Source organism: Tasmannia lanceolata, unplaced genomic scaffold, assembly GCF_043159265.1.
Source record: "Tasmannia lanceolata isolate RefF3 unplaced genomic scaffold, GAP_Taslan_0.1 ptg000007l, whole genome shotgun sequence".
Classification (NCBI taxonomy): Eukaryota; Viridiplantae; Streptophyta; class Magnoliopsida; order Canellales; family Winteraceae; genus Tasmannia; species Tasmannia lanceolata.
The window spans coordinates 18,705,300-18,717,017 of NW_027518684.1; the positions used below are offsets into that span (position 1 = coordinate 18,705,300).

Genomic DNA, 11,718 nt, shown 5'->3' on the forward strand with positions numbered 1-11,718 from the left:
ATAAGCTGCAATTGAAATAAGATGTGTGATCCATGAATCAAGAAACTTTGAGTTTATCCTACTAAACTAAGAAAACTTCCAAATCACAGGACTTAACTACAAAGGAGAAAATATCATTAGAAATCGCATATTAAATTTTTAAAAAAGCATGTGAATAAAGGAAGAATTGTCCAAAACCTATATTCAGATTCGAAACGTTATTCGTTAAGTTTTAAAGGCAAAAACATTAAAGGGGTGAATTTATCCTAAAGCAACGAACCATTCTCGCAGCTGTTAAAGGGGGGATTTTATCCGTTTAGAGGGGTGGGGGGATATCATTTCCCAGACATAATCATAAAAATATATTCAAAACGATAGAAACTGAAATACATACGCACGATTGATATCCCTTCTTCCACTTTGCCTGAAGAGCCATCCAAAAATAATAATAATATGAAAAAATAGTTGCAAAAACATACCAAATTCATAGTTTTTCGGTCTTAAAGGCAAAAACATTAAAGGGGAGATCTTTATCTTCTACTTTCATAGAGTTTGGTAAGATAGGGTTTTGAGGAGGAGGTGGGAAGCCGTCTTTTGGATGAAGAGGTGAGAGAGGGAGAGAGACGATTGGGTTGAATAAAAAACGGATAGAGAGGATGGATATTATTATCCTTTTTTTAGGATGGGAAACCTAAAATACTCAACTTTTGGAATTCCAAACGGAAAAGACTCTTGGAATGAAAGGGCTTTAAATTGAAAGAGTGTAAAATGGGATTTAAAAAAAAAAACAGAAAATCCTCATTCCACGTAGATTTGAGGGAGCAAGGAGAGAGCTGCCACATCAGCGGTGAACAGTAAACCTCCCTTCCTCTTTATTATATATAGATAGATAGATAGGATAGGATAGGACGAGGGAGTGCGAATATAAGTTCCCCTTCTTTATGTAGCTATTTCATAAGGCTACTGATATTTGCACCGTGTTTTAATTAGTTTCTTTGGGAATCGTAATAAACTTTTACAGGTGATTAAATAGCCCAATTAAAAAAACGACAAGGTGAGCTAGTGCAATTATCAAAATATTGTAGTGCGAATATCAGTAGCCTTTCTTAACGCGGGAAACGAGTTCTAAGCTGAATCGGATCGGTTTGAAGAGATATAAATTGCTGCTCTCTCCATTTCCATTTAAAAACCCTAGCCTCATTCTCGTCGCTTTCCCTTTAATCTCTCAAAAGAAATTCGAAGATCTGCCAAAGATACCTCGAGGAACGATCGAAACCCTTCTCCTCTGTTCGGAAAGGTCTTGATTTAACCCATTCCTCTAAGCTTTCCATGTGAAATACGTTCTCTAGTTTCTTTATATTTGCTTTTACCAGCCCCTGTTCGTGTTTTATAGGAACAATACTTTCTGTAAGAATTCTTTTTATGCCTCTCTCTCTCTCTCTCTCTCTCTCTCTCTCTCTCTCTCAAAGGGTGAAAACAACCCCTCTATTTCGGTATGCTCTCTCTCTTTCACTCTTTCGGGTCATCATTTTTAGCAGGACAAATATCCTTAACAGGAGCCCCTGGGGTCCTTTATCCAACTATTTATTCTATATTTCTGGTCAGTACAAACAATAAATTTCTTCGTAAGCCCTGAGAAATATCATTCGTCATCTCCCTTTTCCAATCTCATGTGTTGATTCTTTCATATCTAAGTTCATTTGAGAGATTTGGTATTTTCATGTAAATGATGTCTCGTAAGGTTTTTTCATACTTTACTAAGGTTTCTATTTTTCTTGTGCATGAACATTGATGTTCTCTTTAGGTTGTATTGTATTCGTGGGTATGGGTTTTTTGAAAGCAATTTGAATTTTTACATATAACAGGACTTTGCTGATCTTTTTCCAATATGTTTACTATGACTACTTCATAGTCTTATTCACTATTTCATCCAAGTAGGTATCACCGCCTTAATGGAAGGCTCATCTGTTAGTGCAGAAGTAGCACATCGAGTAACGACACACAATGTGTGGGTTGGTCTGGTTGAACAAACTAGTGGAAGCATTGTGATTCAATGTTTGCAAGCAAATGAAGATGTATTGTGATAATCATGCAAACTACCCATGTTGCTAGCAATCTTGTGTTTTGTGAGAGGACCGAACATATTGAAGTGGATTGTCATTCTATTCATTAAAAAAGGTCACTCGTAAATTGATATTTATTCCATATGTAGCTCCAAAGATCAATTAGTGGGTTTATTTACCATAGCATTTGCTTGCAGCAAATTTGGAATTGTTTGTTCAAAGTTGGTCTTGGATGACATCTATGCTCCAACTTTAGGGGTGAGTGTTGAGAGTTCAAGTTAGTTTTACATCAAGTTTTATTGTATTTCTTTTAAGTAAACATTTATTTTGTGCTCAGAGGTTAAGTTATGTTTATATATGGGCGAGCCTTAGCGCAACGGTAAGGTTACTCCATTGTGACCTGGTGGTCACGGGTTCCAGTCACGGAAACTGCCTCTCAGCAAAGCAGGGGTAAGGCTGTGTACATCTAGCCCTCCCCAGACCCCGCAATGGCAGGAGCCTCGTGCGGGCCGCCCTTTATATTTATATAAGGTTTTAAGTCCTGAGATTGAGGATTCACCCTCCATGAATATTCTTCTCTCCTTTCTTTTCTTCCTGTCTTTCTCATCTTTCCTTAATCTCCTTTCTTCGCATGAATCAAGTGATGATGGTGATCTTTTAAGCATTTATAGTTTTTATTAATGCTATAATTAATGTTATATATTGCTCGCCTTGAAATGTTTATAAATCTCAGGCACTCATGGATATGTAGCTGCAACTTGTGATCAAATCCTCGTCTCATTCCATACATTTGCCTAGCAAGACAAAGTAAATTATTAAAAACTATCTTGCATATTCAAATGCCTTGTTTTTTTAATGATATTTGAAATGCTCCATATGAATGATGTTCCCCAGAAATTTCTAGATCGACATGTAAACCAAATTTCTGTTTAAATGAATTTTCATGTTTTGGGTTCATTAATTGACGAATCTGTTTTTCTTTTTCCAATGATCAAGATTATATGCATCTAATAGACCTAAAGCTTTTCAATTTTGCAGGAATATTCAAATCTTTTGCACTTCAATTTATTTTCTCTCTTAACCCAAAATAGAGCCTTTCTTTTTTGCCATAAAAAGAAGAAAAATGCAAATTCAGGTGAAGTGTAACTGCGGCGAAGGGAAATGCCCGGAATGGGCGATTGTGGAATTGCAGGGTGTTGTTGAAGCTCAACCGTCATTTGAAAATCAGCTCCCAGGACTTGAGATCGGACGCCTTTGTCACTCTTCTTCCGAGGTTGGTTTTCTCATAATCAAAATCCTCCCAAACATTTCATATGCATCGATCAATTATTTTCCTGAGAACATTCTAGAAAAACTTGGACAAGAGCTCGGTCAAAGTAAAAACAGTCAGGTGAGTCAATGATTGACGTGATGAGTTTTTAATTGTCTCGAGGTAGTCAAAGGAGTTTTTTTATTGAGTCTATAGGCCAAAACCATTTGACAGGTGAGCCAACGATTGACACATGGAGTTTTAAAACAGTTGTTCAATCAACTGGCGTATGAAGCATATAACTACACTTTATCTTGGCTACTGATCAGCTCCACTACACTTTATCTTGGCTACTGATCAGCTCCACTACTAGGTGGAAAGGAGGTGGATAAAATATGTCTATCGTTTTGCTCCAACCAAATTCCCAGGTGGAATAGGACACTAAAACTGATAGCACAAGGAACCTTATGTTCCCTCCAGAGGCCTCCATGCACTCCCCAATCAAAGAGAGAAACAACGGGAGTCCATCCCAAAGTAAGGCATTTAACATATAGTTTAACATGTTAACATTTTATTGGAAAAAAAGGGGCATTAAAAGATCAAGGAAAAGCAGGTTCAATGAAGTTTGTATCTCAAAAATAGCTGTCATTCAAAAAAAAAAAAAAAACGCCTCCCAGCAAAGAGGATTGTGTTGAACTATTTATTATCAGTCACTGCTCAGAATTTAAGGTTAATTGATTTGTTTTTAAAATTGGATTCTATATTTATTTTGTTAATAAAAATTTTGTCTTCTAATTGATTGTTGCATAATGTACTTCTCAAAAATGAAGGCCGACTGATTTTTTCTTTTAGTTTGAATTTTTTCATTGGTGCTTTGAATTGGGGTATGATGCCTTGAGATGCTTTTATATAATACAAACCAGATGGTTCCCGGGACCTCCCAAGATTGTTCGAATCTTCATTAATCAACAATTGGGCCTCCCCTTCCATGGCAAAAATCTCAGCAATTGGATCCTAATTGTCCAATTGTCTCCTCAAAGAGGATGGCTAACACAAGATGTCAATAGTTGAATGGCAAAAGCCGAGTATGATTGGTGTGATTTTTGGCTTCTGACCCCACATCTTGAACAGCTTTGATCTACAATTGTCACGTATACAGTGCAATTGTGTCGACAGACAGTTTGGGAAGTTGCTCTTGTGGGCCCTATCAATAGCCTTAAACATTTACATGTATTTGAAGTCACTATATATATATACTGCAGATTTAACAAAGCTAATGGACATGTTCTTATCTTGTAATATTTTTCCTTCAGGGAAACTACACCTTCACAGTTGGGTACCATGAATTGTCTGGGTCAAAAATAGTCTTGAAGAAGCCTTTGTTAGTATTGAAGAAAAAGAAAGTTGTTGATCCTGATTCTGATAATTCTCCAAAGATGGAACTGGATGTGATTGGAATTATTCGTCACAAGATTTTGTTCAAGACAAGGCCAAAGGCCCTAATCTCAAGTATGTATATCTTTTTTTCCCTTTTGAATCATACAACTATGACAGTATCAAAGGAAGTCTCATAGTCTTCGGGACTTACAAAGTCACATTACAGATCTTAGTCCCCTCTTTTCAATGGTTGTATTGGTTGGACCTCCAATGTTTATTTTGTAGGTCCCATTAATTTTGTGAACGGAAATTTGATGGACCTTTGAGTTCTCGATGAGGACCAGTAAACCAGTCTCCCAGTTTCAGTGGCATGCGGTGGTTAAGTCATGTTTTGTTATAGAGAAAACTGTAGTTGTTCCACCAAGCCTTAGAAGTGCATCAGAATTTTTGGTCTTGCACATTTTCAATGGTAAAATCAAAGGAATCCTCATTCTATTTGTCAATGGAAATCCCTTATATTGTAATAATCCCAGTTATTGAATTAATAGGATTTCAAATGTGTTCCAAAGTCTTGAGAACCATCAAACTAGTCTTCAGTTGGGATGGTTCAGATCTTTTGGCCAATGTAATTTGTGGGCTATATTTAATAGGTCCGGCAATTGGATATTACTTGGTAACTTATACATGACATGTTTACAGTAAAGCACTATTTAGAGTCCACTGGAAGTTTAGGTGTGATGGTCGACATTTTAGGTAAAAGATATAGATGGTATGTCAGACCTAGAAGCTATGTGTGAAAGTTGGCTGGTTTTGGTTTTTTGTTCTAGCTCTTTTACATTGTAATTTTGCTGTATTTAAGTCAAAACTAATACCCTTATTGGACAAAGCTTGGCCCGACATAGCCCAAGTTCCTCTGTACTAAGAGCCGTACAGAATCCCATGTGTTTTTTCATTCTACAAAGGTGTATATTATGGGTATTCGGGTACGACCCTTTGCTTGGTGTTTTTGGCTATTAATTTGATATGTCCCACTTTGTATAGGTCATCGGCTTTGACTTCATGCATAATTTACTATGTGCTAATGGAGGTCTCCTTCTTTCAGAACAACAAATAAAGGAAAAGAAGGTGTAGATGATTCTTGTTGCTTGGTTATTTAATCCAACCGGAGCAGAGCATTGACAGTTCAAGAGATTAAAAAGGTGCATATTTCTTTGCCTTAGTTGTTCTTGTTTTATCCGAAATAAATCAAGTTTTATTTATTAGATTATTTAATATCCAAAAATTATCATGCGAACAATCATCAAGCTGATTACCCTATGCATAACGGATCTGGATCTCTCATGTCTCAAAAACTTTATGCCTCTGAGACCATAACTCCTGCAAGGTACTTCAAATTATACTATTTTTTAGTGTGGGAACATTTTGTAAAAGATGAGCTTGAAACTCCATTGAATCGTGTAGAATGTGCGGAGATTTCTTTTTGTAGGGTATAGTATTTTTGAGAAACCCAAAACTCAAGATCTGTCTTGAATGTGCTTAATGCAAGTGAAAGGTTATTTGGGGCTTAAGGTCCCAAAATTTACAGGTCACATTTCAATTTGAACCATGGCTTAAACAAGGTAATTGATTCCATATATCATTGATATTGTGTTCTGAACAAGAATGAAATGCAGAGAAATAAGAATCCAAAACTCCTCTATTTGAACCATGACATTTGGTATTTCAGCAAGTAATTGATTCTGTGTATCATATCACATCTCAACCATTGTTTCAAAAGTCCGTCGCATCATTGTTGACTCACCGAGTTAGCTACCTTTTTTTTGGTGCCTGCGTCCTTGTTAGAGACTGCCTTTTGCCTAAAAAGAGAATTAAAAAAATTCTTTGACACTTACGAGTTATTACAACATCAGTTGAGGTCTCAGCTGCATGAATTGAGTATTCGACCACGCAAACCGATTCAACCGCTCCACAACGAGTTTCTTTGGTCGTGTTTTGGCCCACATCCACATTTGAAGTGCATATATATATAGAGAATAGAGTTCCTAAGGTGTCACCTCATATAGCTTATATGAGGTGGCGCTTAAAAACATAAGGGGCCCACTTTGTTTGGATGATCCAAAGCATTCATTTGATAGGCCCTCACATAGATAGGGTGTGCCCAAAAAATCAACTTCATAGGATCATCCTAACCCTTCCATTTGTGGAGGTTGAAATGGATGGGTATAAACCTCCATAAATCTGCCCATTTTTAACCTCCATAAATGGAAGGGTTAGGATGATCCTATGGACCTGATTTTTTGTAGGCACCATATCCATCTAAGGGCCTTTCAAATGAGTGGTTTCGATCACCCCAAAAATGTGGCCCCCTAACGTTTTGTGAGTGCCACCTCATATAAGCTATATGAGGTGACACCTTAAGAACTCTATATAAGCTATATGAGGTGATACCTTAGGAACTCTATTCTCATATATATATATATATATATATATATACATATGAGAAAAGAGAAGGTACTCCCTGTAGTAGATAGCTTAACTACTCCCTGTAGTAGATAGCTTAACTACTCCCTACCTTAAAATAACAGTTGGGGCCACATTGTTTGGGTGATCCAAAACATTCATTTGATGGGCCCTCACATAGATAGGGTGTGCCCAAAAAATTAGCTCGATAGGAACATCCTAACCCTATGAACTGTGGAGGCAAAAAATGGACGGATTTGTGCAGGTTTATACACGTCCATTTTTGCCTCCACAGTTCATAGGGTTGGGATTATCCTATCGAGCTGATTTTTTGGGCTCACCCTATCTATGTGAGGGCCCATCAAATGAATGCTTTGGATCACCCAAACAATGTGGCCCCAACTGTTATTTTAAGGTAGGGAGTAGATAAGTTATCTACTCCAGGGAGTACCTTCTCTTCTCTCTCTCTCTCTCTCTCTCTCTCTCTCTCTCTCTCTATATATATATATATATATATATATATATATATATATATATATATATATATATATATATATAGAGAGAGAGAGAGAGAGAGAGAGAGAGAGAGAGAGAGAGAGAACATTTCCTACACACTTGTGTAGGTAAGTTACCTACACACTACCTTAAAATACAGTGGGGGCCCACATTGTTTGGGTGATCCAAACAATTCATTTGAATGGTCCTCACATAGATAGGGTGTCCACAAAAAATCAGATCCATAGGATCATCCTAACCCTACGATTTGTGGAGGTAAAATGGACGTGTATAAACCTTCACAAATTAGTCCATTTTTTGCCTCCATAGTTTGAATGGTTAGGATGATCCTATGGTTGTGGACACCCTATCTATGTGAGGATCATTCAAATGAATGGTTTGGATCACCCAAACAATGTGGGCCCCCACTGTATTTTAAGCTAGTGTGTAGGTAACTTACCTACACAAGTATGTAGGAAATGTTCTCTCATATATATATAGGCGTTCATAGTTCTGGCGATCAAATCCAACCGTTTTTGTTGGAAAGTTACAGAATTGTCATATAATAATCTAGAAATTGCAATGGGAAAGAATCACATTGGAAAGTAGCTATTTTCTTTCAAAAAAAAGATCTCTTTCTTCTACTCAAATTATCTTCTTAGGCTCTGTTCACTTGTTTTCTCGGGAAAGGAAAAGAAAATGTTTCTCAGGAATCTGACGTGGCATTAGGAATGAAATCCAAGGAATCTGTGCAGGAAAAGGTTTCTCTGGACTGTTTCTGGCCTATTCACTTGCGCAGGAAAAGGTTTCCAGGGAAACTGCTTGCCCTTCTTTTTGCACTAGTTTTCTCGGGAAATGTAATCCGAGTGTTTGGGATTCTCCATGTCATTTTTTGACTTATTGTAGAAATTCCACATGTGTAATTCTATTTTCCCGAGAAAGCAAGTGAACACCAGAATTCTGTCTTGTCAAGGAAAAAAGAGGTTGTTTTCCACGGATTTGCTTTCCCGGGAATGCAAGTGAATAGAGCCTTAGGGAAAGAACAAGTTCATTCTTCGAATAGCCTTGTGGTCGCAAAAGAACTGTGACAAGATTTGATATGGGAGTTTATGTGCCGCTGTAAGCTAGAGATGAAGCTTTCGTTATTTATAAACAAATGTAGTAGTTTACCTGAGCATGGATCTATGTAGACTGATGCTAATCTCATTTTCTTGACAGGGTTAGGGAAGAGAATGGAACGGCATTAATACATGGTAACTCGGTGAGAAATGCGGAGAACCTAGTAAGAAATATGTATTTTCCTTTCTTTTTTGTACTTTTGTACTAAATTGAAACACAAATTTACTGGTTAGGCAATGTGTCTATGTCTGCTGTATGAAGGAAAGGTATTTTAATCATATCCTCAAAAAAAAGTATAGAATCTCTCCTTTATAAAGACGCCCAACACCGTAGTTTATCTCTCAATCTCTCTCACTCCTCAATAATTTGCATTACACAATACTTCTTACCGAAGGCATATCTATTTTTTCGCGCTAAATTTCTTGTTCAAAAGGATAGGGATTTTTATTGAATAGACATTGTTAAAGTATAAAAGATTAAGAACACCTTTCTCCAACAGCTTAAGCTATTGGAGTAACTGGTTGTTTCACATGGTATCAAAGCAAAGGTCCTGAGTTCAAACCTCCCGGATAGCAAAATTCCACATGCAATGGCTAAACCCAAAAGAGGGGCCACACGGGAGGGGGAGTGTTGAAGTATAAAAGAAACAGAAGAAATACTCTGCAAGGTAGGGATTTATAAGAAAAAATAGCTAAGGATTAATAAGAAAAAATCACTTCTCCAAAAACTAAATGATATTTTTGCCCTTTCGTTTTTAGTTGGGACAGCCCCGTCAGTGTAAAAGTGTAGCCATAGATACACTAGAGGGACTTCACATGGAAAGAATGGGGCGAATAATAGAATGTAGAATACCAATGTACCATTATTAAAATAAGGGAGCACGGATATAATTTCTTGAGTGTATATTATCATAATTAATACAATAAATAGAATGGAAAGGCGGTGACAAATTCACCCCCTTCAACGATAAATTCACCCCATTTATCATGGTAATACAACCTGTACTCTTTCATGTACCTTTGGTGGGGCCTAACAAGTGAATTGTCTTGATCTTTGAACCAAATAGGCCCCACCTGTAGAATTATCACAAGTAGTACTCTCTCTTCTCTCTTTAACCACAACCCTTTGGTGGGGCCCAACAGTGAAGGGTATGGATATTCGAAGAAAGTGGACTTAGTTATAAAAGTGTGTAAATATGTTGTACCACGAAAATCATCTCCATTGGATGATCCTAACTCTTCGATTTATATGTGGTGTAGTTTATATATAGATTAAAGGGTTATGATCATCCAATGGAGATGATTTTAGGGACAAAGTCTAGTAACATTAATGCCCAATAACTGAATGGTTTGGATCTTCGAACAAGGTGGGATTCATTGTGCCCCTCTTAGGGTGAATTTATCCTAGAAGGATGTGAATTTATCACTGCCCAATGGAAACTATAAAAATGCTCCCCTTTCTCAGAATGATACTCGTTTTATTGAACACTTCTTTATGGGCCCTTTTGGTTTGTAAGAAAGGTCTTTGTATCCTGGAAAGGCTTTTCCTTTCCTTTCTGGGGAAGTCCTTTTTGTCATTTGGTACATGTATAATAATGAGTTACATAAGGTTGTAAATAATATGTGAATACAATAAATTAAAATTGGATATATATATATATATATAGGAAACTCATCAAACTTATGGTGAGCTAACTTGCCCAATCACATGGGGGCCCACTTTGTTAGGATGATCCAAACCATTCATTTGAAAGTTCCTTACATAGATGGGGGTGTACCAAAAATCAGCTCCATAGGATCATCCTAACCCCTCCATTTGTGGAGGACAAAAATGGACAGACACAAATCTGCCCCATTTTTGTCCTCCACAAATGGAGGGGTTAGGATGATCCTATTGAGCTGATTTTTGGTACACCCCCTATCTATGATAAGGCCTTGCAAATGAATGGTTTGGATCACTCCCCAAAATGTGGGACCCATGTGATTGGGCAAGCTAGCTCACCATAAGTTTGGTGAGCTTAAGCTCACCAACCGTTTCCTCATATATATATATATATATATATATATATATATATATATATATATATATATATATATATATTGAACAGGTCATGTGAGAGGAGCTTGTTCCAATATCGACATTTGGGCTTTTCTAATTAATTTTGTATAAAATAATATGTTTACACAAGTATATGTTTTATGAGAATTGCTAGCGTCCATTGCAAAAGGCATTTCGCGGCTGGTGCACTTCAGACCAGCAACCTCGTTAATGGAGACAAAAGCTGTTGTCTTCATTCACGAGGTGTTTGACATGCGACAGACTAGCCGCGAAATGCCTTTTGCAACGGACCTTAGCAAATCCCATGTTTTATATGTAACTCATTACTATAAAAGATCTTCATTCCTAAATAAAAAATCTTTGAGTTCGTACCTAAATCAAAAACAACGTTTTGAATAGTAACTGTTTTCTTTTTTTCTTTTCTATATTTTTTGAATTTTCTTTTGACATTTATTTACATCCAATTTCATTTCAAAAAATAAAGTTAATTATTAAAATCATATATGAGATTATTAAATTGTATTGTAGCTTTTAAACTCATAATAACCATATACTTATAGATACGAATGCAAGTCTAGGTTGTTGGATTTTTTCAGTTTTCTCCAATATCTGAAGTCTTTAAGGAACTCTTAACATGTAATAAGTAAAATAGAAGATTAGAAAGCAGTGCTTGAAAAATATTACTCATTAAAATGATAATTTATATTTTTTAGGCATTGAATATGATGCATCTTACTCCGCTTGCAAAATCTGAGAAGAGAAAATCAATCGGAGTTTCTCCTCCTTGAGGTAGAAAATAGAAAGTTTCAATCTCATTCTTCTATCTACCCAACTCCATTTTGGCTCCATTGGCATGATTGAACAAAAAAGACAAATTATTCTAGTGTTCGATCAATCACGCTGTCAGAGTTTATTCTA

General features: G+C 36.6%; 1 protein-coding gene across 3 annotated transcripts; it reads left to right on the forward strand.

The window, feature by feature from the left end:
• Positions 1-1,139: 1,139 nt before the first annotated feature.
• LOC143881112 (chromosome transmission fidelity-like protein) lies at positions 1,140-9,076 on the forward strand. 3 transcript variants are annotated; one of them, XM_077384108.1, is made up of 6 exons: positions 1,170-1,276; positions 2,776-2,849; positions 3,081-3,315; positions 4,605-4,800; positions 5,771-5,867; positions 8,842-9,076. In XM_077384108.1, exons 3-5 carry the CDS (start codon positions 3,166-3,168, stop codon positions 5,797-5,799), a joined length of 375 nt encoding a protein of 124 aa, XP_077240223.1. In that variant the 5' UTR covers positions 1,170-1,276; positions 2,776-2,849; positions 3,081-3,165; the 3' UTR covers positions 5,800-5,867; positions 8,842-9,076. The 3 variants fall into 3 exon arrangements, with proteins under 3 accessions (XP_077240222.1, XP_077240223.1, XP_077240224.1); XM_077384107.1 differs by lacking the exon at positions 2,776-2,849 and having other exon boundaries at positions 1,140-1,276; XM_077384109.1 differs by lacking the exons at positions 1,170-1,276; positions 2,776-2,849 and adding an exon at positions 1,452-1,472.
• Positions 9,077-11,718: the final 2,642 nt, after the last annotated feature.